The sequence below is a fragment of the Ursus americanus genome, chromosome 36 (genome assembly GCF_024610735.1).
Source record: "Ursus americanus isolate L20-20 chromosome 36, mUrsAme1.1.p, whole genome shotgun sequence".
Taxonomy (NCBI): domain Eukaryota; kingdom Metazoa; phylum Chordata; class Mammalia; order Carnivora; family Ursidae; genus Ursus; species Ursus americanus.
In genome coordinates, this window is record NC_142162.1 from 9,766,475 (window position 1) to 9,793,225 (window position 26,751).

Sequence of the window (26,751 nt, forward strand, 5' to 3'; positions counted from 1 at the left end):
TTTTGTTGCTTTTCTTCTTGGATTTATTTCTTCTTCCTCCTTTCTTCCTTTTCTTTATCCTCTTTACTCCCCTTCTCCTTTCTTTTCTTCCTCACCTAGGTATGCATGGTTATATGTTGTGCCTTACTAATTTTTCCAAAACAAACTGAATTCTTTAAAAATTCAGATTTTTTAGCTCAAGAAATTTCCTTGTATTATACATTTTATTAGGACTCCATTTTCTATTCTGATTTCTTCAGCAACATCATTTCTAGCAACAGGCTTTCTCCCTTGAGTCCTTGAGATATTGTTATCCTTTTCTTGTGCTATAGATTTTGTTTTACAGAAGCCCCTTATTTACTCATCCTCAAAGATGATTATCTATTCAGATAATACATTGAGGTAAATCAGTAAGAGAAACAGTTACTTTTCAATAGTCTTTGGTGACTGGTATATCCAACCATTTGAAGTGAGGGGTGCACAGCCCATAGCCTGACTTCGCTCAACTAAACTAGCTAGGCCCCTACTGCTGTGTTTACTAACTTCAGTGACTAACAAGAAGAAAAAACATGTTCTGAAACTCTCAACCCTCAAAATGCATCATGCCCTAGTCCCTTCCTACCAATAATGAGTTACCTGGTATGAATACACACTGCCATATGGAGGGAATCCATCTCTTCCTTTTCTCTCCTAGGTACTGTGTTTGTTAAAAATCGTGGTGCATGAATAGACTTTAGAAGAGAGATGTTGACAGGTGAAACAGTTACTGACTGACTGCATTAGAAAGAGATCTCAGGTGCTAGTCAGCATTCAAAGTCAGGGTTGAAGTTGAAACTTTTCTGATTTTTTTTAACCGAGTTGCAAGTAGGAAAAACAGCAGTGACTGGCCATATTCACACCTATCAACTTCCTCAATTTTTTTTTAATGGTCTGTCCCATCAGGTGGATTTCAAAAGACCTTTTCAGAGGCAAGCTAGTTTGTTGGTTGAAAGAGACCTCAACTAAAATAAGGAGACCTACCACTGATACTGCCCAGCTAGCTTTTAAGACATTTAGCTTCCAACCCCTTATCTCTAAAAAGAGATTGGTCAAATAGTTTCCAAGGCTCTGTTTAGTTCTAACAACCTTTCATTTTAAAAACTATTTATATTTTTCAATCCTAAAATATTTCAAGATAACTAAACTTTCCAAAAGAATTCTAAAAGGATACCCAACTAGCACAGTGACTTAATTCAAAGATTTGACACATCTCAAATCTTATTAATCCTGATAAATTTCGCAGCACCACACTGCAGCATGCTATAGCCATGAAAACTCACTGGTGTACAGCAGCAATATAAGATATTTCAATCAGTAATGTGTATATATACAATGGACTGTTCACTCAGCCATCAAAAATAATGAAATCTTGCTATTTGCAACACTGCGGATGGAACTAGAGTGTATTATGCTAAGCAAAATAAGTCGGAGAAAGACAAATATTATATGATTTCACTTATATGTGGAATTTAAGATAAAAACAGAGAGGGAGGCAAACCATAAGAGACTCTTAATTATAAAGAACTGAGGGTTGCTGGAGGGGAGGCTGGGGGGGTGGGGAATGCATTAAATGTGAGATGGGCATTAAGGAAGGTACTTGTTGAGATGAGCACTGGGTATTACATGTAGGTGAGAATCACCATATTCTACTCCTGAAGCCAATACTACACTATATGTTAACTAATTTGAATTAAAAAAAAATTGCAAGAGAAAAAAAGATTTTAATCAGTAGTAACTTTAAGGATAAAGCACAGAAATCTAAGAAACCATATTGTTCCAGGAAGCAAAATTAATTTAAATATATATTTGAATGATAACTGTGGAATTTAATAGGTAAAATACTGTGGAGTTTAATATAAAAAGTTGCAAATACAAGCTAAATATTATCACATAAAAACACATAATCTTAAGATATCCAGATGCTATCTGTCTGTATAGTTATGGTGTTTATCTTTGGTTTCACATCTTTCTGCATTTTAGCTTAGCAAGATTTTAAATGCCATAAAACAAAACAAAACATCAAGACAGAGTTTGCTTTTTCCTCTTTGATGTGTAAAAGGGTGGGGGCTGGGAGAAAAGAAGTATTTAATGAACATCACAGCACGATATATACTGTACCCTCTAAACCAGAGATCTTTTCTATGCCTTGATGGAATGTTATATTCCTTCCAAAGTTTGGGTCAATTACTGAAAATGTATCCTAGTTTCTACTTTCAACGTTGTAACATATCTCAGAGTTCCTTAAATGTAAAGATTTTCCTCCAATGTCACTTCCACTAGGACATCATCTTCTTCCTCATCTATTGCCAGTTAAGTTCACTTTCACTGAGTTCCCCAGCTGCTTCTTCAGTCTTTCCATTGGTGGTAGTGTAAACATTCCCAATTCAGTAATCTTGTCAATTAACTCATTTACATTCTATGCAAATTTCAGTCCAGCCTTACCACTTTTTATTTCTTTGCTGCACTTTTTTTATCTTTGCTGGTCAGTTCCCTCTTTTGATTGTCCATGTTTGTAAAATGTCACATGGGTTCATCACTGGGAAATAAGGCAGCAACACAACTACACACTTTGCTGTGTGTGTAAACTGAAGAGGTGAACACCAGCAGACTTTGAAAGAAGCAATGTAATTGATCACTGATGACATATCTTTTATGTTGTGATTTGTAGACTGAAAAACTAGCAGCCAAGTTTGTACTTATGCAATGATACACATTTACTACACCATGATAATTGAAATCTGAACCTGTTTGTTGGGACAGGGGTGTTACTTTACTCAACTATGGGAGCTGAAATCTGGGCACAAAACACCATGTAAAGTGGGGAGTACTTGCACATTCAAACAATGAATTGTTCCTTTAGTATCTATCAAAATAACATCATAAGTTTATTATATAATTGGCAATAAAATGTATGAATTATTAATATAAGTTTCTTGCCATTATGGAATATAGTTAGGAAGAAAAAAAATCTGCATAATTAACTACAATACCAGGCACTGCATAGCTGCTAGGGGGTGGTATAAATACCTGGCCACGAAAGTAGGACCTGGAGTCTTCAAGTTACAATCATGAATAGCATGACTATTAAAGCAATAATGGTAATGATAAACACTTTTAAACTACTTCCTAACTCCACTTGTTTAGGGTTGTGACACATTAAGTCCGTTCTCAAGCCTATGTTTGACTTGATTGAGCAGCAAATTTCACATTTTGTGTTAGCAAGGGAAATGTGTATTTGTAGAGTCTAGTCAATATTTCTACCCAGGCAGGTTCACAGAAGTGTTCATTCACTGCTGAGTACATAAGTATGATTTCTAATGTTTTTCTCTTCCCAATGCAACTGTCCGTATCTCTTTAGGGAACACACATACACAGAGACAGCAGGTACATGTAGAAGACTGCAGAAAAGCAATTTGTAAAGGGGAAAACTTGTATCTGTGCATTTAAACAGTACCTTTTAAAAGGTTTTAGGCAAGTCTCATAAGCTGTTACTTGTTTTAAAATGGTATAAAATTTTTCTTCCAAAATAAAAGCAGCAAACAGAAATCCAAGTTTCCTAATTAGAACTTTACTTTTCCTAGCATAACAATCTCTCAAATCCTGTAACAACACAATTAAAGACTTTAAATTAACTTGGTGATTAGAAACTCAAATGAAGAAAGGACACCTCCTGGTGAGTGTCCTGATGGAAGTCTTTTCTCAGTTATGAACACATTCAATCAATAACTTGTCTGACCATCATTTCATGATGTTTACTCTGGGCAGAAACCAGCCACTGCTGTATCACCGCTCATAGAATACATACAAGACAATCCATACAAGTTTTAACCACAAACCCAAGCCATGAGCAGGCTCTGGTCCTTAGGGAAACAATGACAGTTATGCAAACTGGATGCATGTGTTTTCACTGTCGCTTAGAGGCCTTTTCCCATCAACTGTGATTTCAACAATAGTTACAAAAACAAACAAAAAACTCATTTCACCAGGTTCTTGGTTAACATGGTTTTTACATTATAAAGAACGAGTTTTCCCTATTAGACATTTGCGGACTCTAAAAATTTGCCATCACTATTCTACGCAACCCAGAAAGTCTTAGTGAAGGAAGTAGATTCCCAAGGTTGTTGGGCAGAGCATCAATCATCCCAGACTTATCTTCTTACAGATCTAGATAACCATAATGTCCATATTTTTCCCGTAATTTTTATATGTGGGCATTATGCATGAATCTTCAAGGAATTTAATAACTTTGAATATCCCCTTATAAAGAATTGCATTATCATAATAAACTTGGAAGCATTTCCGAGCAGCTGTTAAATGCAAGGCTCAAAATATTCTATGTATTTTTTCATCAACTCTTCTTAGCCTCACCGCAGTGCTGTCAGGTAGGTGGTTTTATCCCCACTTTAAAAATAAGAAAATGAAAGTTCATGGAGTTTTAATTATCTGTGAATGAGTGACTGAGACCATCTGCATAATCAAAGCAGTATGATTCCATTGCCCAGGATTTTTAGTATTTGAAGAAGTCAAGAATATAATTGCAGATTATTTATAGGATAAAAAAAACGAAAGTATTTTTATAGTAGAGGTGTTTGGACAGGGCTTCATAGGATGACAGAGAAAGGATGCTCCCAACATGTGGTTTGTCTTTGTCAAAACGTGAAGAAAGTGTTCAAGAATTAGTCTAATGTGAACATGGACCCACAACATGGATGAAGTAAAAGGTCATCAGAAGCATCTTAGGAAAGTGCTGGGTTTTAGGACTTGATTCATGGTACAGTGAGATGCAGGTGTCTTTCCAGAAGAGTATGGAGTAATGAAAATGATCCATCTTTTACTCAAATGAGAGAAATTATTTCTAGAAATAAATCCAACTATGCCACTTCTCAGAAGCTCTGGGAAAATGTTTAAACACTTCTAAATGGCATTCAAGGTACCAAGCTTTTCTTTAAGATTTCCTCTTGCTACTGCCTCATCTGTGTTCCATTCATACTAAGTACTTGCAGTTTCCAGGATACACCACTCTGTCTGATGCATGTGTGCTCGTGCTATTTCCTTGACTTCCTTTGTCTAAGAGATGAGCTCCAACTCAGCCTTCAGGAGCCTCCTTAAGGATTTTCTCCTCTGTAAAATCCTTAGCAATATTAGTTGCTAAGAAATTAATGTCTGTGTTTTAAGCCCTGATCCTCCCCCCCAAAAACTGTCTCACTGTTCCACAGAAGAGTATTGGGAAAATACTAGAAGCATTTCTATTAAAGTTATGAGCAAATCAAAAACATTAACTCTGTTAACCAAAGTCCCAACAGGTGTCAGATGGAACACTGCAATTAAGTTTATTTGGAAAGGATTTAATAAAGAAACTATGTAGAAAGGTATGGGCAGGGGTTATAAAGAGACCAGAAGGAATAGTGAACTATTGAACTACTCCTTGCGTTAACAGTAACAAGAGGAGGAAGCAACTAGAACCTGGAAAAATATTGTCACCTAGTGAGGGCTGCTTGAAGGAAATTATGATGCTTGGTTGCAGGATTTAGTCAGCACAAGGTGAGGCCACAGGAAGGAGACTAAAGAAATAAATACATGACATGATTCTCTTCCCTCCTTCTAATCCTTTGCCAGGGCTTCCCTTTGGCCAGACCCAAATAGACACTAGAGTACAGAAGACACCATTGAAATTGTCAGATAGCCTCTGAGGGCAGAAGGTAGAGGGGAGAAGGGTGGAAAATGAATTTGGAGAGCCAAATGGAGGCTAACAAGCACATCTACGTTAAATACTACCATGTAATATAGAAGGACAAGCCAATCAACTTAGCCAAGGCAAACATGAGGTATAAAACTTGGAAAGGAAAAGTGAAATGTTTCATTGATTAAAAAGAATTGATTAAAGATAATTGATTATATATGTGCAACACTCAAGAATTAAATACAAATCTTTCATTAAAAAAATTCAGTTGGTGGGAGCATCTGGGTGGCTCAGTTGGTTAAGCATCACACTCTCGATTTTGATTCAGGTCTTGACCTCAGGGTCCTCGGTGTGGAGCCTGCGTAAGATTCCCTCTCTCCCTCTGCCCCAACCCCCTCCTTTCTCTCTCTCACTCACTCAAAGAAAAAAAAAAGGAAAAAAGAAAATTCAGTTGGATGGATAAAAAAAATTAATACACAATCATCACTAGCCTTCCTTTTATCAATATAATGGAAGAAGTGGTCCTATTTAAAATTGGATAAGATAAAATACCTAGGAATAAGCTTTTAAAAATATGCAACACTCTGGGCTGGCTGGGTGGCGCAGTCAGTTAAGCATCAGACTCATGGTCATGAGATCAAGCCCCATGTCAGCCTCTGCTTCCAGCAAGGAATCTACTTGAGATTCTCTCACCCTCTCCTTCTGTCTCTTCCACTCACGTTTGTTCTCTCTCTCTCTTTCCCTAAAATAAATATATTTTTTTAAAAAGCCTCTAAAAACTATGTAACATTCACACAAAGAAAATGTACACAAAAAAAGACTTGAATAATAGGAAGATATATTTTATTCTTGAAAAGGAAGACTTCATTTCATAAGGATATCACCAACTTAGGGATGACATAAAACTGTCTTACTTTCCCAAAAAAGTTCTCACCTTTGCTTGTGAGCCCCACTTTCTACTGCATGGATGCCTCCTTTATTGATATCACAGTTCAGGTCTGTATCCTATTAGTTATTTGCACCATAAGAAAATTATTCAGATTTTTAAGACCTATTCCAGCTCACATTAAACTTTAATCACTTATTAGATTCAGAGCTCTCCTTATCTCCCCACAAGCAGGTGAAAATGGTGTTGCTAGCAGAAGGAATAGGAGAAGGAAGGCATGGGCTTCTCTCATCTGTACCTTCCTTCTTCCCTCTGGTGGTAGTTACTGTGTTGTGGAGGAGAAAGGAAGGAGAGGGAAAAGACAAATGACTACTTCGATTTAAGTGATGATATTTGTAGTCGTCTACTTAAGGGTCATTGTCTATTCGGCTAATGCTAAGGGCTATTCCTGTTCATTGTCTTTGGGGAAGCAGAAGCTCACTAGAGATGGCTGGTGTGAGACTCATTTCCAAATAGATCCTCAGGGCATTAATGGACTCGTCTAAGGATCCAGACTTGCCCTCTTATTCCTGATGCACCTCACCTGTTTCATCATGCCACGTTCCTCTCAGGTGCATGCATCTTTGCCCCATCTGTGACAATCCCTGACAAGGCTATAGCCCACGACCACATCTTCCCTTTCTTGTCCCCAATTCTGGGACTTAGAGCCCATTCAGAAACCATTTCTCATACTTCCTGGCAGCCATAAGGAGGTAGTCCTGGCATACTGTGTGGCTGGTTGTCCCTCATTTGACTCATGTCATACTGTCTGCTAGGAAGGAACCAATTCAAAACTGAAATGACCATTTTGCTTCCAAGGATTAGGAGTATTTCTCTGGGAGTTTTCTTCCCTCTACCTCAGGTAAAACCAACCAACCAACCAAAACGAACAACCATTTTCTATCCACCCCTTTTCTATCTTTCAAACCTTTTATTAAATGACTGAGATGGGCAGGGTGGGGGGGGGTCCTTTTGGTAAACTGGCTCTCATCAGGTCTTGTTGAAAGGTTCTGGCCCAAATCAGTGATCCTCTTAAGGTAGAAATTGGGTCTCTTAGGGACTTTTATTTTCAGCTTTGGTTATTAGCCATTCATTCTTTCATTTATATATTTTTTAAAAATAAGATTCTTGTTAGTCTCATATATTACATATAAATTGTTAAGATCTCTGTGGGACAGGTCATGGATTGGAAAAACAAATATTATTAAAATATGCATATTACCAAAAGTAATCTACAGATTTAATGCAATGCCTATCAAAATACTGATAGCATTTTTCACAGAACTAGAACAAATAATCCTTAAATTTGTATGGAACCACAAAAGACTCCAGATAGCCAAAGTAATCTTGAAAAAGAACAAAACTGGAGGTATCACAATCCCAGATTTCAAGATATCCTACAAAGCAGTAGTAATCAAAACAGTATGACACTGGCATCAAAATAGATACATAGATCAATGAAACAGAATAGAAAACCCAAAAATAAACCCACAATTATATGGTCAAAGCTATTGGGAAAACTGGACAGCAACATGTCAAAGAATGAAACTGGACCACTTTTTTACAACATACACAAAAATGAACTCAAAATGGATTAAAGACCTAAATATGAGACCTGAGGCCATAAAAATCCTAGAAAAGAGTACAGGTAGTAATTTCTCTGATACTGACCATAGCAATATTCTTTTCCAAATATGTCTCCTGAGGCAAGGGAAAGAAAGAAAAAATAAACTATTGGGACTATATAATAATAAAAAGCTTCTTCACAGTGAGGAAACAATCAACAAAATGCAAAGGCAACCTATTGAATGGGAGAAGATATTTGCAAATGACATATCTGATAATGGGTTAGTATCCAAAATATATAAAGAACTTACACAACTCACCACAAAAAAACAAACAAAATAATCCAAATAAAAAATGGACAGAAGACATGAACAGACATTTCTCCAAAAAATACATACCGATGGCCAACAGACACATGGAAATATGCTCAACATCACTCATCGTCAGGGAAATGCACATCAAAACCACAATGAGCTACTACCTCACACCTGTCAGAATCGCTAAAATTAAAAACATAAGAAGCAACAAGTGTAGGCGAGGATGTAGAGAAAAAGGAACCCTCTTAACTGTTGGTGGGATGCAAACTGCTGCAGCCACTCTGGAAAACCGTATGGAGGTTCCTCAAAAAGCTAAAAACAGAACTACTGTATGATACAGCAATCATACTACTGGGTATCTACCCAAAAAATATGAAAACAGTAATTCAAAGGGATAGATGCACCCCAATGTTTACAGCAGCATTACTTACAATAGCCAAGTTATGAAAGAAGTCCAAGTGTCCATCTACTGCTGAGTGGATAAAGAAGATGTGGTGTGTATACACACACGTGCACGTGCGTGCGTGCACACACACACACACACACAGAATATTACTCAGCCATAAGAAAGAATGAGATCTTGCCATTTGCAACATGAATGGATCTAGAGGGTATAATGTTAAGTGAAATAAGTCAGAGAAAGGCAAACACCATATGATTTTACTCACATGAGGAGTTTAGAAAACAAATGAACAAAAAAAAATAGATACAAACTGAAAAATCAACTTTTAACTACAGAGAACAAAGTGATGGATAGCAGAGAGGAGGGGGGGGATGGGTGAAACAGGTGAAAGGGATGAAGAGTACATTTATGATGAGCACTGAGTAGTGTCATAGTATTGTTGAAGCACTGTATTATATACCTGAAACTAATATTATATGTTAATTACACTGGAATTAAAAAAATTTTAAATAAGAATCTGCTTTAAAAAATCTCTATGGAAGGGGCGCCTGGGTGGCACAGCGGTTAAGCGTCTGCCTTTGGCTCAGGGCGTGATCCCGGCGTTATGGGATCGAGCCCCACATCAGGCTCCTCCGCTGGGAGCCTGCTTCTTCCTCTCCCACTCCCCCTGCTTGTGTTCCCTCTCTCGCTGGCTGTCTCTATCTCTGTCGAATAAATAAATAAAATCTTAAAAAAAAATCTCTATGGGACAAAATTCAAGTTCCATCTACTTTGACAAGTAAATTTCACTTACAGAAATTATACTATGAACTTGTAAATATGAATAAGTATTCATTATAGTTTGTTTATAGTAGCAAAAGATCAGAAACCAAAATATGGTTAAATAAATTATGGTATATTCACATAATGGAATAAAAGCCAAACATTATTTTTAATGTCTTAAATATTTCCATGTTTTAATTATTTGTAAACATTTCAGTGATTCATTTTCATGCAACTACTCATTGAACGTTTACTTTGTAGTTAGTGCTGTGCTATTCCAGGCTATCTTAAAGAACAGGGGCTAGCTTTATACGTATTGAAATGGAAAGATCTTCACAGTGCAGTTTTAGATGAAAAGATAAAGGTAAGTTTAAGGATAATTAGAACATATGTCCTATTTGTGGAAAAAATACGTATGTTCATAGATGTTAATACATGTGTGTATAGTAAGAGGTTGCTGTTATTTTCCCCATTTTACAAAAAGAAAACAGACTTGAGAATATGGCAAAATCTGATCAGAGAACCAGTGGAGGTATAACAATGACTTGAATTTAAATTTATCTGACCCCCAAATCACAGGCACTTTCCAATACAGCATGTTAACCCTTGACTAACCTTCACCAGGGGAGAATGGAGTACACATTTTTATGCCATCAGATCTTGCAAATATACATTATAGAACTTATCACGCTGTATTGCAGCAATGTGTTCGTAGGTTGGTCTCTCCTGGCCTACTATGGGCTTCATGAAAACAAATGTTCTACGGAGCCATCTTTGTGGCCCCAGTGCTTTGGTAGGGCACGTTGTAGAAAAGCTCTTCTAGGCATGAAAGGCGATAACACATCTTTGTACCTAAGCAATGAACAGAGCTTACTAGTGGCCTAGTAAGGCAACTGCAAGTTCTTCTAACCACAGTACTACTATCAGGGTGTCTTATGGTATCTGAGAACCATATGAAATTTTAGCTCAGTGGTCTAAATATGATTACACCAAAGCCTCAAACCTGCATAGCAAATTTAATTTAGTGAACATTTATCAATACCTATGATGTGCTATTAACGAAAAGAACCATTCATTTCCATGAACTCACTTTAAAGTCCCTTATGCAGAAAATGTGCATGTCAATGATTAAAGTAACCTAAAAGTTTGAGTCAGTAAATGTGTGCTCATTTGCAGGTCGCCCCTCCAAAGAGTCAGTGGGTCAGATATCTGTTCACGTGGACATCACTGCTACCCCGGGAACTGGAGAGCATAAAGTCACTGTAAAAGGTATATATCGAGTCCAGATAGACCAAACAGCCTCGTAGACCTTAACCTTTGCAATAATATAAAAAACGTATTTTTTCTTAGCTCTGTTTTTAAAAATATTTAATGACTTTAGGGCATGCTCATAATTTTTTCATGAAACCAAAACTTTTGATCTAAAACTGAAAAAAATCAATGGCACAGATATTTAGCCTATATTATCTGAAATATCTAAATGGTTTAAATACATTGGAGATTACATTTCAAAACAAGATACATTGGACATTTTCTCTTGTTGATGCTAGGTTATACATTGAACATTAGTACTATGGTTGGCTCCATAACTTGTCAAATTTTATGATAGGTCAGTACCTTCTTACTATTCACATTATCTACCTATTTACTTCTTTTTCTATGTAATTTTCAACAACAGGCTTTTTTTTTTTTTTTAAGGACTGGTTCAATCTTTTGGTTTTAGATTGCAAAAATACAATCTGAATGCTGGGGTCATTTTGAAGGTGATATTTAATGGTTAATTTTGCTCAAGGGAATCATATTCTATTTTATATTATCATAGACTTAGTCACAATATCCACTTCATTAAAAACTATGGCCTTCTAACACATTTTAAAATCGCATTGCCTGCTGTATGTTTGCGTTATAAAAGTAACACAGTTACAGTCTATAACAGATTATGTGCAGTGTTGCTAAGGGGCATGCCTACACTTGCCAGTATCTTTAAATAATTTTCAAAAAATGTTGACGCTACACATCAAATGACCAAAGTTTTGTGAACTTTTACAATAACTATGTTAATTATATATTTTTAACATTTTCAAAGGATGAGCAAAAGTATACATATAAGAATGTACATTTAAGAATTTTGATGCCTGAAATTAGGAATCAGTCATAACATTTAGGAATAAGTGATGAGCTAAATATAGGATAGAATATCCATATAGTAGAATATTTGCAGTTAGAAAATATATAATGAATTAGAAAGATATCCATGATGGACTTTTAAAATGTAACTACTTATAAGACTATAATACATTAATCCCACTCTGTATATAAAGTAAATATTGAAAGCATACATACTAAAATATTAAGTCGTTGCCCCTTACTGATAAAATTATAGGTTTTATCTTAATCTATTTTCTATTTTCTGTATATTTTCTAGGTGTTTCATGATGAACATATCTTCATTTTTTATATTAAAAACATCACATTTTTATTTAAACAAGAGAAAAGATAACTTTTCATTAGTAACAAATGTCATTTCAGTTATAGCTAACTTTTCACCACACCAGTGCCACATAGCTAAGAGCTGAAAGCCCAATCATGTGTGCATTCCAGAGAGTAAATTGCTTTTTCTTCAAGGATATAAATATATATTTATCAATGGGGTTAGGGTGCTATCAAGGGCAAGTTATGTCTTCATACATCATTTTTTAAAAAAATTAACTCTAAAAAAAAATTAATTCTAAGGACCAAAAGACAGGCTAAGATTCCACCCATTTGTTTGCTAACACTTTGCATTCCTTTCCCTTTGTGGTTTTTAGTGATTGCTATTAATGACCTAAACTGGCAGACCACCGCAATGTTCCGGCCCTTTGTGGAAGTTTGTATTCTGGGACCTAACCTAGGAGACAAAAAGAGAAAACAAGGCACGAAGACAAAAAGCAACACATGGTCACCAAAGTACAATGAAACATTTCAATTGTGAGTCATGACCCAACTCACCTACTCAACCAGGCACTAGCCATTATACAGCTTAAACCTATTGAGGGGTTCAGGGTGGGAATGGCACTGGGCTTTGCTAAGGAAAGCAAAACCTACAGGTTGATGTATTCCTGTTCATCCCTGATCCCAGCAAATTAAGACAGCTATGTTTTTAGTTCCCTTCCATTGCTCAATAGCAGTTCAGTACCCCCCATGCATCAAGCACTATTGTAGGAATTTGGTATATATAACAGAAGGTCTCTGCTCTCATGGAAGTTCCTTTCTGGAAATGAGGAACGTCATTGATGAAAAACATCAAAATCACAAATAAGCAAAAATTGATCATAGGATAGTATTATACAGAGAATTAAAACAGGCTGATGTAATAGATTGGTTGACTGGCTGCTTAGATTGGGTGTTCAGAAAAGTCTCTCTGAGTGTGTGACTTTTAAATCGAAACCCGAGGGGAAGAAGAACCAGTCATGCAAACAAGATGGTGGAGAGCATCTCAGGCCAAACAACATGGCTGGCACAGAAACTAAGGCAGGAGCACACCTGGCATATTTAAGAAACAGGATTCAGTAGGCAAGGGAGTGAGATGAAATGAGTTTGAAGAAGTGGCCAGAGTACAGGTGCACAGGGTAAAGGAGACTAGGTGACATTCTAAGTTCAGTTGGAGGCCTTGAAGCATTTTTAGATCAGAGCATGTATGATCTGATTTATATCTTTAAGTGATTCTTGTGTTTGCTATATTTTAAAAAAATGATAGGAAAACAAGAGCAAACATGTAAAAAAGAAGACTATTGCAGTAGTCCAGGCAGGAGCTAATACTGACTCACAGATGATAGTGGGGAAATGGAAGTAAGTAGTAGAGAGATGGAAGGAAGTGGAAAGATTCTGGTTATGTACTGGAAGTAGATTGTATAGGACTTGCAGTCTACTGGAGGTAGCACATGAAAGAAAGACTACGTAAGTTAGGTTTCTGAAAACACCTACTTTAGGGTATTTCATCAAGACAGCCTTATTTACAAAGGAATTTACTAGGATGTGAGAATCGAAGGACCAAAAGCAATAGTGATGTAAACTGGGGCTAATAGTGCTCAGGGTATTCCCCCTACTGTGCATGTAGGAGAGGAAGATTAGTTACTAAAACTGGGGGCAAAAAACTTCATGTGTCAGCAGCCACCTCAAAGAGAGCAGTGGCCTTCCATGCAGGTAAACAGTACCCTAGAGGCAACATCACACCCAAGGGGCCGGGGAAATAGACTCTGACCTCATCCTCATCATTACTTCTGATTTCCTGAAGGGGCTCCCTTTTGGCCAAAACCGACTAGAAGCCACAGTATAAAGAAGCTCTACTGATACAGTCCTAACAGGTCAGCATTCTATTAAGTACAAGGAGAAGGATAGGAAGTTGAGGCAAATGGAAATTATCTGGCAATGAATGAAATCAAAGATGACCTCTAGGTTTTGGGCATAAGCAATTGGGTAGTGATCTTCTGAGATGGGAGAATTGGGACAAGAGATGAGTAGATCAAAGATTGCTTTTAAATATATTAATTTGGAGATGCCTAAGGTACATTCCAGAAGGGATATCAAATATATAGTTGGATCTAACTTGAGAATTATCTGCATAGAGCTATAATTGCATAAATCTAGATGAGTTGACCCAGGGAGAGAAAAGAGAGGAGGACCCAGGACCAAGCCTTTGGGGGTTTACACATGCACACGGGCTTAGCTTACCGCAGCAGTTTCTCACTGGCTTGGTTCATTGTGTGTTTTGCATTCTTAGTTTCCCAAACACTTTTCAGCACACTAACTTCTGAATAGTAAAGTCTGTTACCACTCATTAAAACGTAACCATCCTATCACATCTCTTAAAATGGCTGTAACAGATTAATCATATTCATAATCCCTGCTAGTAAACCAGCTCACAAGATCCCATGTATCTACTCCTCTAAATTACACAAAAAAATTCAATGTAGTTAAAATGTCCTCTAAAAGTTTCTAGGAATTACTTGAATCATGCCAAATTCAGATATAACACTGTGAGGCACTAAAATCGTGCATGATTCTGGGAGAACAGCATTTTGATGCATTTTAATTCACAAGCAGCTCTGGCTCCCATCAGATTTTGCTCTTCTGTTCTTACCCATCAGGCTTCCATTTTCTTTCACATTATTTCAGGTTGTTTCTAAAATAAGTGCACACTTCAGTTATCAGAGTTGCCCAGAAACAAAGGTTTGACTCTGCAAAAAGTTTGATCTAAAAAAGTCACTTAGAAAAGAAGGGGATTTGGAAGCTCGCATTGCTGCATTCATTAGAAAGTCAAGGAAACCTGAGGATGAAGTAAAATAAGGGACAGGGGAGGATTATTCTCAGGGTATTACCTCTCAGCCTTCTTCATTCTGCTCAGCTCTGCACTGCCAAGTTGTTATTAGGAGAGGCCACCCTCAGCCCCACGCTTGACAGGTGTCTAACTGTGGCCATCGCAAAGAACTGGCATTGAAGCACCACGCTCTGCTGGAACTGATTTACTCTGGAGATCTGTATCTAATTTGGCATCTTGTGAATAGTCTTGTTGTCTGTGTTAGCTTGATAGTCTGTTGTGTATTCCCCTGAGAAAGGGCTCCTAGATATAATAGCATATCCAGGAGTCCGAGGTAAAGACAAGAGAATGTAATAATTGATGTTGAAATGGCATAGAAATTCTTGCAAGATCTACCCCTTTCTTTAATCTAGCCCCCACAATCCCTACAACCCCATCCTACCCCTATATCAGTGGGAAGACTACACCTCCAAGAATTAAGTATATTTTAATTAATGTTTCTATTAATATGTTTACTATCAAGACAGTAAAGCATATTCAGATTGATTTCCTATTTCTACCGAGGCAAAGACGTTTTTAAGTTAGATTGCTAAGTAATACCTATGCGAAAACAATTTAAAATGGAAATGATATTTGTATCCAAGTTAAAATACATGATACTCCATTTTGCCAAATAATATGCTGAGGAATGGAGAAAATTTTTAACAGTATTTTAGAACCATATTGATCCCTAGGTGACGTCCAGGTTTTGCTCAAAATTCTTATTTTTTATCCACACAGCATTCTGGGTAATGAAAACCGGCCAGGGGCCTATGAACTTCATCTCTCAGTTAAAGATTACTGCTTTGCCAGAGAAGATCGAATTATCGGAATGACCGTAATTCAACTACAGAACATAGCAGAAAAGGGAAGCTATGGGTCATGGTATCCCCTTCTGAAAAATGTCTCCATGGATGAAACTGGTTTGACTATCCTTAGAATACTCTCTCAGAGGACCAACGATGACGTGGCTAAAGAATTTGTAAGACTGAAATCTGAAACGAGATCTGAAGAGAGTGCTTGAAACAAATACTGCAAGATATCATCTTTGAGAATCCATAACTCTCACTGACTGCTGCATGCATGTGCAAATACATGGGAATGTTTAGTTCACTACGTTTCAGTGTTTGCCAGTACTCAAGTACAATGTCTACAAAGTATGTGGAAAACCTGCTGAACTTTTATACCAGTTCTGGTCTTTGGGAAATAAATGTTCCATGAAGTGCCAAAATCACGATGTAAAGTGAAATATACAGAATATCTTTTAAAATGTTTCATTTCATTACCAACTTCTTATCCTTTAAACATACTAAAACAACAACAACAAAAAAACTCATGTTTTTTAGTTTGTCCATTGTCTTTGTTAAATTGGCTTATATTGCCCATAGATCAGAAAGCATCCATTACCAAATTCTGTTTTATTTAGACTTACCTCATTGTAGATGTCATACAAATAACTTTTTCTATCATAGCTAGAAATAGTCACTTCTAGAAAGTGTTTGTAATTTTATAGTTGCAGATCTATTGTGATGATTTTTGCATACAAATTAAAATAGAAAAGGTGGGAAATATTTTATGCCGACCAGTTTCCAACCTTTCTGAAATATCACTGTGAAGAAATGCTATTAAAGCAAACTTATACAAAGCAATGCTAAATAGAGTTTGTTAACAATGTTTGATATATTGACAAAACTTTGTTCTTTAAAACTGCCAAGGTCACATCACATTTGTAAAAAAAAAAAGAAAAAAAAAAGAAAAAAGAAAAAAAAAGGTAAGTTGATACATTTACCATCTAGCATTATGTCTTGGCTTTATCAAATGTCATTCTTTAGAAAGCCATAGGATTAAGGGTTTAGAGATGCAGTGGAAGGTTTGTTTCTTCAAATTACCTATAATTAGTAACTATACTGTTAGTGTTTTCCCTCTGACAGTTATGACTATCTCCTTATTTACTTAGCACTTTAATCAGTTAAATGCTTTTTTCCTTTAAGAAAATATTCAACGATTTATACTGAATGTAGCATTACTATATATTGCACTGGAGCAAAAAGACACGCCTTCAACTATTTAGTGAAAAATGTAAAATAAGATCTGAAGAAACTGCTTATAATTTTGTAATTTATGTTATTGATAAGCCCAAGATGCATCAGATACAATAGGAAAACAACGTAATACAGCTTGGCACATTAAAATATAACTAGGTTGGATTTTGAATATGACATAGTTTATGAATATTTGCCTTTATCTGTATTTTTATGGTTTGATTTTTTAGAGTCCGTATCTAAATACTTGGCTGTAGAACAGTATCTTGTAATTGTAACTTCTGGTCATAACTGTTAGTGGACAACATACGTGGAAACAAGAACCTGTTACAATGATTATGTTTTGTGAACAAGCTGGTCTTCTATGTTAAGGACAGAAACGACTGGTATCACGACTCTCAGAACCATTTTGCTACTGGGTGTGAAAACAGACCAGTGAGATCCACTAATTCATGTTAAATTGTTAGGCAATTGCTTCGTTAATAACTTCTCCAAATGCATAGTACAATGCTCTCCTCCGGCATATGCATTAATAAATGGATGTATATTGAACACACCCAACACTATTGTATCTTCTGCCTTTTTCATTTACGCAGCGTAATTCATTTCTTAGGAATAAAAATCCGAGACTCTTTTTACTGGATAGAAGAACACTTTCCACATTATTTGGTTCTAACGGCTCATTAAAATTTGAGAAAATTTTTCCAGGTGTTGTGTTCGCTACCGATTAAAGATAATGACACTGAACATAAGGAAGAACTAAGGTTCCGTATGTCTCTGAATACTGTTAAGCCCCATGAGGAACACGCAACATTTAACATACCAACAAGCAACATTCTTAAATGGAAATTTATGTTACAAAAGGTTTTACTATATTATTGAATGATTAATTCTAGATTCATCTTACGGAACATCGACTTGAGCTCTTCAGGAGCACGTTGTCATAAAGCACGATACACTTGAAGAAATGGCAGTTTGGGTTAGCATTGATCACTTTAAAAAAATTATGAGCTAAGTATTTTTTCCAGTATTTAATTGCTTCTATTCATTCTGTCTTTTTTTTATACGATAGTATACAATATGTATCAAATGCTAATGGTGGCATTGTCAATTGGATCTACTTATTAATATCACGAAGTACAGGTAATAACTTAGAAATAGTTCTAAATTCTGCAGGCTTTGTTTCTCACAAGATAGAAGCATTTCTGTTCTCTCCAAAACACAGCCTGTTGTGTTGACATACCCAAATTAGTAAGCACTCGGAAGTTCACAGCGATCACTGTCAAGGGTAGGATCCATTACAACGTGCGGTAATTTGTTTATCTTATTCTAGATAAGATGCCCAAAGATAAAGCTCTGTTATTCATCTACAGATACACCTCCCATTAGCAGTTCTTAAAGAAACGAATGAAAACCAAATTTGGCCAAAATGAAGTACTTAAAACCATGGTGCAGCACTTACTGTTTAAAGGCACTCTGACGAATGATCGTTTAAGTAATCAGATGTCCCCCTCACAACCAGCTCTAATGCACCTATTTCTAGGATAATTTATATATTGAATTTCCCTTAAATAAGGCACATTTATAAATGACAATTCTAGCTTCATGTTTTTCATTGGGCTTTTTAAAAAAAAAATGCTTGAAGCCAGCTTTACTGTCTCCTTTCCATTTCCCTACCTCATATAAAAGTCTGACTACACTACCTTTTTCATGAAGTAATAGAATAGCTTCACTCTTTATACTTCAATAAAAATAATCATTTATACAGGAGTCAGAAACTCTCTGTGGATGGATGTCTGATTCCCGCATTACCACTTGCAGAATCCTTGGACACACAGGGAGGGCACTGCGTTCCCTGTGCTCACATTCACTCCAGCTCTTTGTGTGAAACTGGTTCTTCCTCCCAGAACCAGCCCTCCACGGTTGCTGATCTCTCTGGTTGAGGCTTCTGGTGTTTGTTTTTGTTGTTGTTTTTTTTTAAATCTGAAACTAGGATATATCACTTAAGGGAGGATAAATTCCAATTTAGGAATATCGGATTAGATGTATTTTAAATTATCTATTTTTTTCACATTATGACAGCTTTGAAATCAGGATACATTTTATAAACATGGGCGCATTACAGTTTGACATTTCTTTCCTTAATAATATATAAAAATAGGTCATATTGCAATGAATAACTTCTTAGAAATAGTAAGTATATTTACAAAGGTTTATATACGTAGGAAAAGAAAGCAATGATTAGTTACCTATTTAACACGTCACATGTATTTTAAGTTGCATATACTCTGTGGCTATCCATGTGTGTTTTGACGGATTCATAGAATCATGTTTGTTGAATATTTTTGCACTTATATTCAGGAGCTATATTGGTCCCTAGTTACCTTTGTTATATTTATGTCTTGTTTTAGTATCAGGATATTTATGGCATCCTAAAATGAACTGGGAATTGTTTCCTCCATTTCTACTTTCTGGAAGAGATTATATAGAAATGATTTAAATGCTCCCTTAAAATTTGGTACAATTCAACACTGAAAACATGTGGACCTAGATTTCTTCTTTATTGAGAGGTTTGAAACACCAAATTCAACTACCTTAATGAATATAAAACTATTAAAGGTGTCTATTTCTCCTTGAGTTTGTGTCTTTTAAGGAACTGCTCCCTTTTACTTACTTGATCGAATTTATGAACATAAAGTTCCTGTAGTATTCTTTAATTATCCTTTAATACCTATAGGATCTATACTGATTTTCCCTCTTAATTTTTATATTGATATTTTATATCTTGTCTCTTTATTTCTTGGTCATTCTAAGAACGTAACCTATTTCATTCATCTTTTAAAAGAACCAGCTTTGATTTCATTGATTTTTCTTTTTTCTTGTTTCTGCTTTGAATCTCAATGTCTTCTGTTTATTATTTTCTTACATATGCTTGATGAGGTCTTTTCTTCTAATTCATTGAAGTCGAACCTTAGATTATTAGATTATTGATTTGATACCCTTTGTCTTTTAAAATTTAATCACTAGTGCCACAAATTTTCTTCTAAGCACTGCTTTTATTTTACAAATTTTAATATGTTGTATTTTATTTTTATTAAGTTAAAAATATTTTCTAATTTGCCCTATGGCATGTTCTTTGATCCATGGGTTACATATTAAGTATCTCATTAAATTTCCAAATACTTTGGAAATTTTTCAAATCATCTTCTGTTACTCATTCTAGTTTGATTCCATTATAGTAAAAAAAAAAATACATACTTTTATGATTTCACTTTTTAAAAATTTAGTACGATTTATTTCATGAACCAAGATATTCATGGTGAGTGTTCCAAATGCCCTAGGAAAGAATGTATTTTGTTGCCATTGGTAGAAACTTCTACAAGAAAGTCAAATTTATTGGTAGTGTTCTTCAAATCTTCGATATTTTGCTGATTTTCTGCCTCTTTGTTTTACCAATTACTGTGAGAAAGATGAGTCTTCAAATATAATTATGAGTCTATTTATCTTTTCATTATGCATATTTTAGAAGTCTGTTGTTAGGTATGTACACACTGACAAATGTGATGTCCTCTTGGTGAATTAACTCTGTTATCATTATGTGATGATGTCACTCTTTTCTTCTGGTTGTCTTCCTTGAGCTAAAGTCTACAATAACTTACATTAGCATAGCTTTCTTTTCATTAGGGTTTAAGTGGTATACCTTTTACCCATTGTTTTTCTTTTAAACTATCTATATCACTGTATTTAAAGTGTGACACTTGTAGACAGCACATACGTCCATCATTTTTTAATCCAATTTGACAATCTCTACTTAATTCGTGTACTAGCATTTTACAAAGCTAATTAATTGGATTTTTTGTTGCCAAAAACCTGAGCTGAGAAAGCTGAAATGAAAAGACTCAGGATGCATTTGTCTTTTGCCTCCTTTACAGAAGGGCAGTTAGGCTACAAGTTTGAAAGATTACTATAAATTCAAGGTGTAAGCATCTTACTGTTAACACCTGGAAAAAGATATGACAGATCATAAAGTTTAAGAACTGAGAGGAATCATGCAGATCATTTTATCAAAATTCTTCACTTAAGATTAAGCCACTGAGACTAGGAGAGACATGATGACTAGCCTAATATCAGCGAGCTCATAGCCTAATAGGAACCTGGAACCCAGATGAGCTAATTTTGCTAAAGCTATTTTCTCTACCCGACTCCAGTACATTATCTGGGGCACTTGCTGGGACTCAGACCAGCCCTCAAGGATGGCCTTCAGAAAGCAAAGGGATCAACTTGGGCCAAATTATGATTATATACCAAAGTGGTATCTAGATTAGTTAATTCTCCCATTTTTTATAGCTAGAATATTAGATGGTTGAGTAGCATATTTATAATGGAGCATTATAGGACTACATGGTATTTCTATTTTTAATGTTTTGAGGAACGTCCTGTTTTCTTTAAGATTTATTTGACAGAGGGAGAGAGAGGGAGCGTGCATGCATGGTGGGAGAGACAAAGGGAAAGGGAGAAGGAGAGAAGCAGACTCCCCACCGAGCTTGGAGCCCTATGTGAGGCTCAATCTCACAACCCTGATATTATGACCTGAGCCAAAATCCAGAATTGGACGCTTAACCCACTGAGCCACCCTAGCGCCCCAGGCACCTCCTGTTACAGTAGCTGCACCAACTTATGTTCCCACCAACAGTGCACAAAGGTTACTTTTTCTTTACATTTTCATCAGCACTCCGTTTCTGGGTTTTTTATGTTAGCCATTCTGACAGGTGTGAGGTGATAGCTATTGTTATTTTGATTTATATTTCCCTGATAATTAGCGATGTTGAGCACCTTTCCATGTGTCTATTTGTCATTAATATGCCTTCTTTGGAAAAATGTCTCTTCAGATCCTCTGCCTATTTTTAATCGGATTATTTGTTTCTTTGGTGTTGAGTTGTGTAAGTTCTTTAAGTATTTTTGATATTAATCCTGAATTAGATATATCATTTGAAAATATCTTCTTCCATTCAGAAGATGGTCTTTTTGTTTTGATGATGGTTTCCTTCGCTTTTGAAAAGCTGATTTTTTTGGTGTAGTCCCAACAGTTGATTTTTGCTTTTGTTTCCCTTACTTTAGGAGCCATATCTAGAAAAAAACGTTGCTATGGCTAATGTCAAAGAAATTACCACATATGTTCTAAGAGTCTTATGGTTTCAGGTCTCACATTTAGGTCTTTAATCCATTTTGGGTTTATGTTTGTGTGTGGCATAAGAAAGTGGTCCGGTCTCATTCTTTTGCATGTAGCACCATTTGAAAAGACTGTCTTCTCCCCATTGTATATTCTTGCCTGCTTTGTCATAGATTAATTGACCATATGAGCATGGGTTTATTTCTGGGCCCTCTATTTTTTTTTTCCCATTGATCTAAGCGTCTATTTTTGTGCCAGTACCACATTGTTTTGATTACTACAGCTTTGTAGTATATCTTGAAATCTGGAATTGTGATACCTCTGTCTTTTTTCTTCTATTAGATATTTACCCAAAGAAAATGAAAACACTAATTTGAAAGGATGCATTCAACCCCATGTTGACTGCAGCATTATTTGCAGTAGTCAAGATATTGTAGCAGGGAAGTGTCCATCGATAGATGAATGGATAAAGAAGATGTGGTGGGTACACACACACACACACCCACACACGAATATTACTCAACCACAAAAAAGAATGATTTCTTGCCATTTGCAACAACATGGATAGACCTAGAGTGTACTGTGCTAAGGGAAATATGTCAGATAGATGAAATCATATGGTCTTGTCTATCTCAATGTGCGGAATCTAAAAACAAAACAAATGAATAAACAAAAAGTAGAACCAGACCTACAAATACAGAGAAAAAACAGATGGTTGTCAGAGGGAAGGGGGGGGGGGCGCTGAGGGAATGGGGAGAATGGGTGAAGGGGAGTTGGAGACACAGGCTTCCAGTTATGGAATGAATAAGTCATGGGAATAAAAGGTACAGCAAAGGGAATATAGTTAACGGTACTGGAATAGCTTTGTGTGGTGACAGATGGCAGCTACACTTGTGGTCAGTGTAGCATAACATATAGAGTTATTGAATCATTATGCTGTATACCTGAAACTAATATAACATCATGTATCAACTATACTCCAAAACATAAAAAAATGGCATTGTAGGAAGTTCAAAAATTTTAACACATGCTAATCATCTTATTTATATACTTCGATAAGTTCTAAAGACTCATATTCTGTGAAATGTTTTTAATCTCAGTTCTATATACGAGGAAACTGAGCTTTGAAGAGTTCAAATGATTTCGCCAGATTCATACACATTCTTATTTGTTTACACTCATATAAAGATGGATGGACATGTTCATAACCAATTAGAAAATACATTTAGAAAAAGGAAAAAAAAGGGGGCGCCTGGGTGGCACAGCGGTTAAGTGTCTGCCTTCGGCTCAGGGCGTGATCCTGGCATTGTGGGATCAAGCCCCACATCAGGCTCCTCTGCTATGAGCCTGCTTCTTCCTCTCCCACTCCCCCTGCTTGTGTTCGCTCTCTTGCTGGCTGTCTCTATCTCTGTCGAATAAATAAATAAAATCTTAAAAAAAAAAAAAAAGAAAGGAAAAAAACCCTATCTTATTCATATCAGTAACAAAATTTTAAGAAACCAAGGAAGAAATCTTACAAGGCATAAGACTTTTTAGGGAAATTCTCAAACTCTATTAAAGAGTATAGAGGATAACACAAACAAAGAAAACCAAGTTTTGTTTAAGGATGACAAGGTCTGATATAATGATGGCAATTTTCTCCACATTAATCTAAAAGTTTCATTACAGTCCAATGAAAAACCCAACAGATTTTCTTGGTAGTAGATTACAAGCTCATTTAAAAATTCATAAATGTGAAATAATAGCCAAGGCAATTTTGAAAAATGATCAAGCATTCCACCAGTTGCACATGTCTTCCGTTATCAAGATTTGTCATAAGGCCATAATAAATAAAATAGAAATAGATAAACAGACAGTGAAATAAAATAAGTTTCTTAGAAATTTATCTACGAATATGTGAGAATTTGGTGTCATGTGGGATAGACTTTTAATAAATGTAGACATTTTAATATACATTTTTTGGAATATACATTTAATAAATGTATATAGTCTATATCCACATAGAAATGGATACAACCAAATCTCAATGCACAACACAACAAAAATGAATTTGAGATGGATTTCACACTTAATAATTAAAAGTCAAACAGTAATATTTTAGAAGAAAATAGGATCTTCACAATATGAGAATTAGAAACAATTTCTTCAGCAGGAATTAGAAAGCATAGAAGAGAGAAGAAGTGATTAATAAATTCGAACATATTAAAATTTAAAACTTTCCTATGATGGAAGGAACAAGTCAATGAATAGTCATACAGAAAATACCTATTTTAATATGATTAATCAATAATGGATCAACTACATTTTGGCACAAATTTATACAAATGACTTAAAACCCCAATAGAAAAGTGGGGGAAATTATCAATGAGCAATCCACAGAAGAAAACCCACCAATAACGAGGAATGGATTTAGAAATGCTTACTCTCAGTACAAATAATAGGAATGCAAAATATTTCTCACTCATCAAATTGACAAAAAAGTACAAAGTTGATTCAAGAATCACACTAATATTTTGCGCAATGCCTCATCAATGTCATTAAACAATATCCAAGACAACACTGCATATAAGAACTTTATGAGCCAAAACCAAAATAAATATGCATGAGATGCAATAAACAGCACAATCGTAATGATGATGGCAACAAAGAGAAATAAATAAGGAGAGAGAACATTGCATTGGGAGCAGGATAATCCTTTGTTGTGGAGAGCGGTCCTGTGCACCGTCGGGTGTGTAGCGGCATCAGTGGCCTCCACCCCAGGTCAATCTAATAATGATCTTCACCTTAGAAACCGGCAAGAACCACCCCGCCCTGGGAGAGCACTGTTGAACCGGGTGCACACAGGTTGGCTGCCCACAATCCTCTCTCTATCACCCACCCTTCTAAACTCCCAGGGCTTAAAAATTGCAACTTAAGCAAACTGTGTCCCTCCAGTGTTACTTCTTTCTGAGAGTTCAGAGATAAATCTCCGACAACCAGATATTTCCTAGTGGGGCAGTGCCCTGTAGAACTTGGGGACAATGTCTCTTTAGTGCCAAAGACTCTGTCCTGGGCTCACCTCTCCCTTCATTAACACACGGGGAGGCCTTGACTAGGTTCTGTGAGAGTTTATTTATTTATTTATTTATTTATTTATTTTAAAGATTTTATTTATTTATTTGACAGAGATAGAGACAGCCAGCGAGAGAGGGAACACAAGCAGGGGGAGTGGGAGAGGAAGAAGCAGGCTCATAGCGGAGGAGCCTGATGTGGGGCTCGATCCCATAACGCCGGGATCACGCCCTGAGCCGAAGGCAGATGCTTAACCGCTGTGCCACCCAGGCACCCCAAGAGTTTATTTTCTACAATAATTTGCAAGAAAAATACTCCATTTAAAGTTCTACTAGTGATTAATTTATATTTTTTTCACAAATATTCACTTATAGTCATTATTTTTATATACACACAAAATAATTTTTATCTTATACCTACCAGTTAAAAAATTTAACACATTTATTTCTTTGGGATTTTGTTTTGTTCGTTGATTGGTTTGATTTTTTTTTTTTTTTTGACCTTTCTTAGATTGCCTTTTTCTTTCTGGAGTAATTAAACCTGCTATTTAAAATATGAAAATTTTCAAGGTCAAAATATTTTTAAACTTATCATTATAATCCTATTTAATCAAATACTGATATTTGCTGTGTCAACATTTCTCCCACAAGTGGTTATTTGATTCAATTTTCCTTTGTGCTCTATTGGCCTCAATACTTAATAACTAATCACTGCCATTAATTGAGTGCTAGAATATGCCAGCCAGTATTCTAAGTGCTTTAAATGCACCAATTTATTTAATTATCACAATATCATTATGAGACTGGTATTATAATTACCATCGTAAAGATAGGAAAATTGTGGCTTAGAAAAATTAAGTAAATTGCCCTATGTCATGAAGCTATTCAGGAAATCAAGATTTAAAATCAGTCCAATGCTAATTTTAAATTCAAGGCAAAAGAAAATCTCTAAGAACAAAGAGAAACAATGATATAACTATCATGAACATTCACTTAATATATCAAAAATACATTTAAGCAACAACCTACAAATCAAGAAAAAAAGAGAAAACAGAAAATACAGTTTGAGAACTCAGTATGATACCACCTCGGAAATTCATAAGGCCCTCCAAAATAGTCTTAGACATCAATGATGTCAACAATATAATTAATGAGTCTATGCTATTAGATACATATAGAGAATTCTGTATCCTACAAGTGGGAAATACCAATTGCTCTTCAGCAGTAGCAGAACATTTGGGAAAATAGCTAATAAGCTACAAAGGCAAGCTCAATATATTCCAAAGGATCAGTAACACACCGACTGTGTTCATTAACCATAAAAATAAAGGTATAAATTAGTAACAAAAAGAGAGCTAAAAATTACATGTTTAAAAACTAGTATATTATCAAACAACCCATGGCTTATGAAAGAGATAATAAGAAATATTTGAAGCTGAATTATAATAAAAACACACGTGAGTGTGTGTGTGTGAAAGCAATA

General features: G+C 35.7%; 1 protein-coding gene and 1 long non-coding RNA gene across 3 annotated transcripts in view; one reads left to right on the forward strand and one right to left on the reverse strand.

Annotated features, from left to right (window-relative positions):
• UNC13C (unc-13 homolog C) overlaps positions 1-17,601 on the forward strand; it is a 631,335-nt gene extending 613,734 nt beyond the window's left edge. Inside the window, exons 34-36 of the mRNA XM_087859197.1 lie at positions 10,848-10,940; positions 12,479-12,638; positions 15,748-17,601. Of these exons, the coding sequence (XP_087715323.1) occupies positions 10,848-10,940; positions 12,479-12,638; positions 15,748-16,030 (536 nt within the window). The 3' untranslated portion in view covers positions 16,031-17,601. The remainder of the gene's footprint in view (positions 1-10,847; positions 10,941-12,478; positions 12,639-15,747) is intronic.
• Positions 1-26,751, reverse strand: part of LOC148107035 (uncharacterized) — a 375,737-nt gene that overhangs the window by 64,767 nt on the left and 284,219 nt on the right. The window lies entirely within an intron of this gene.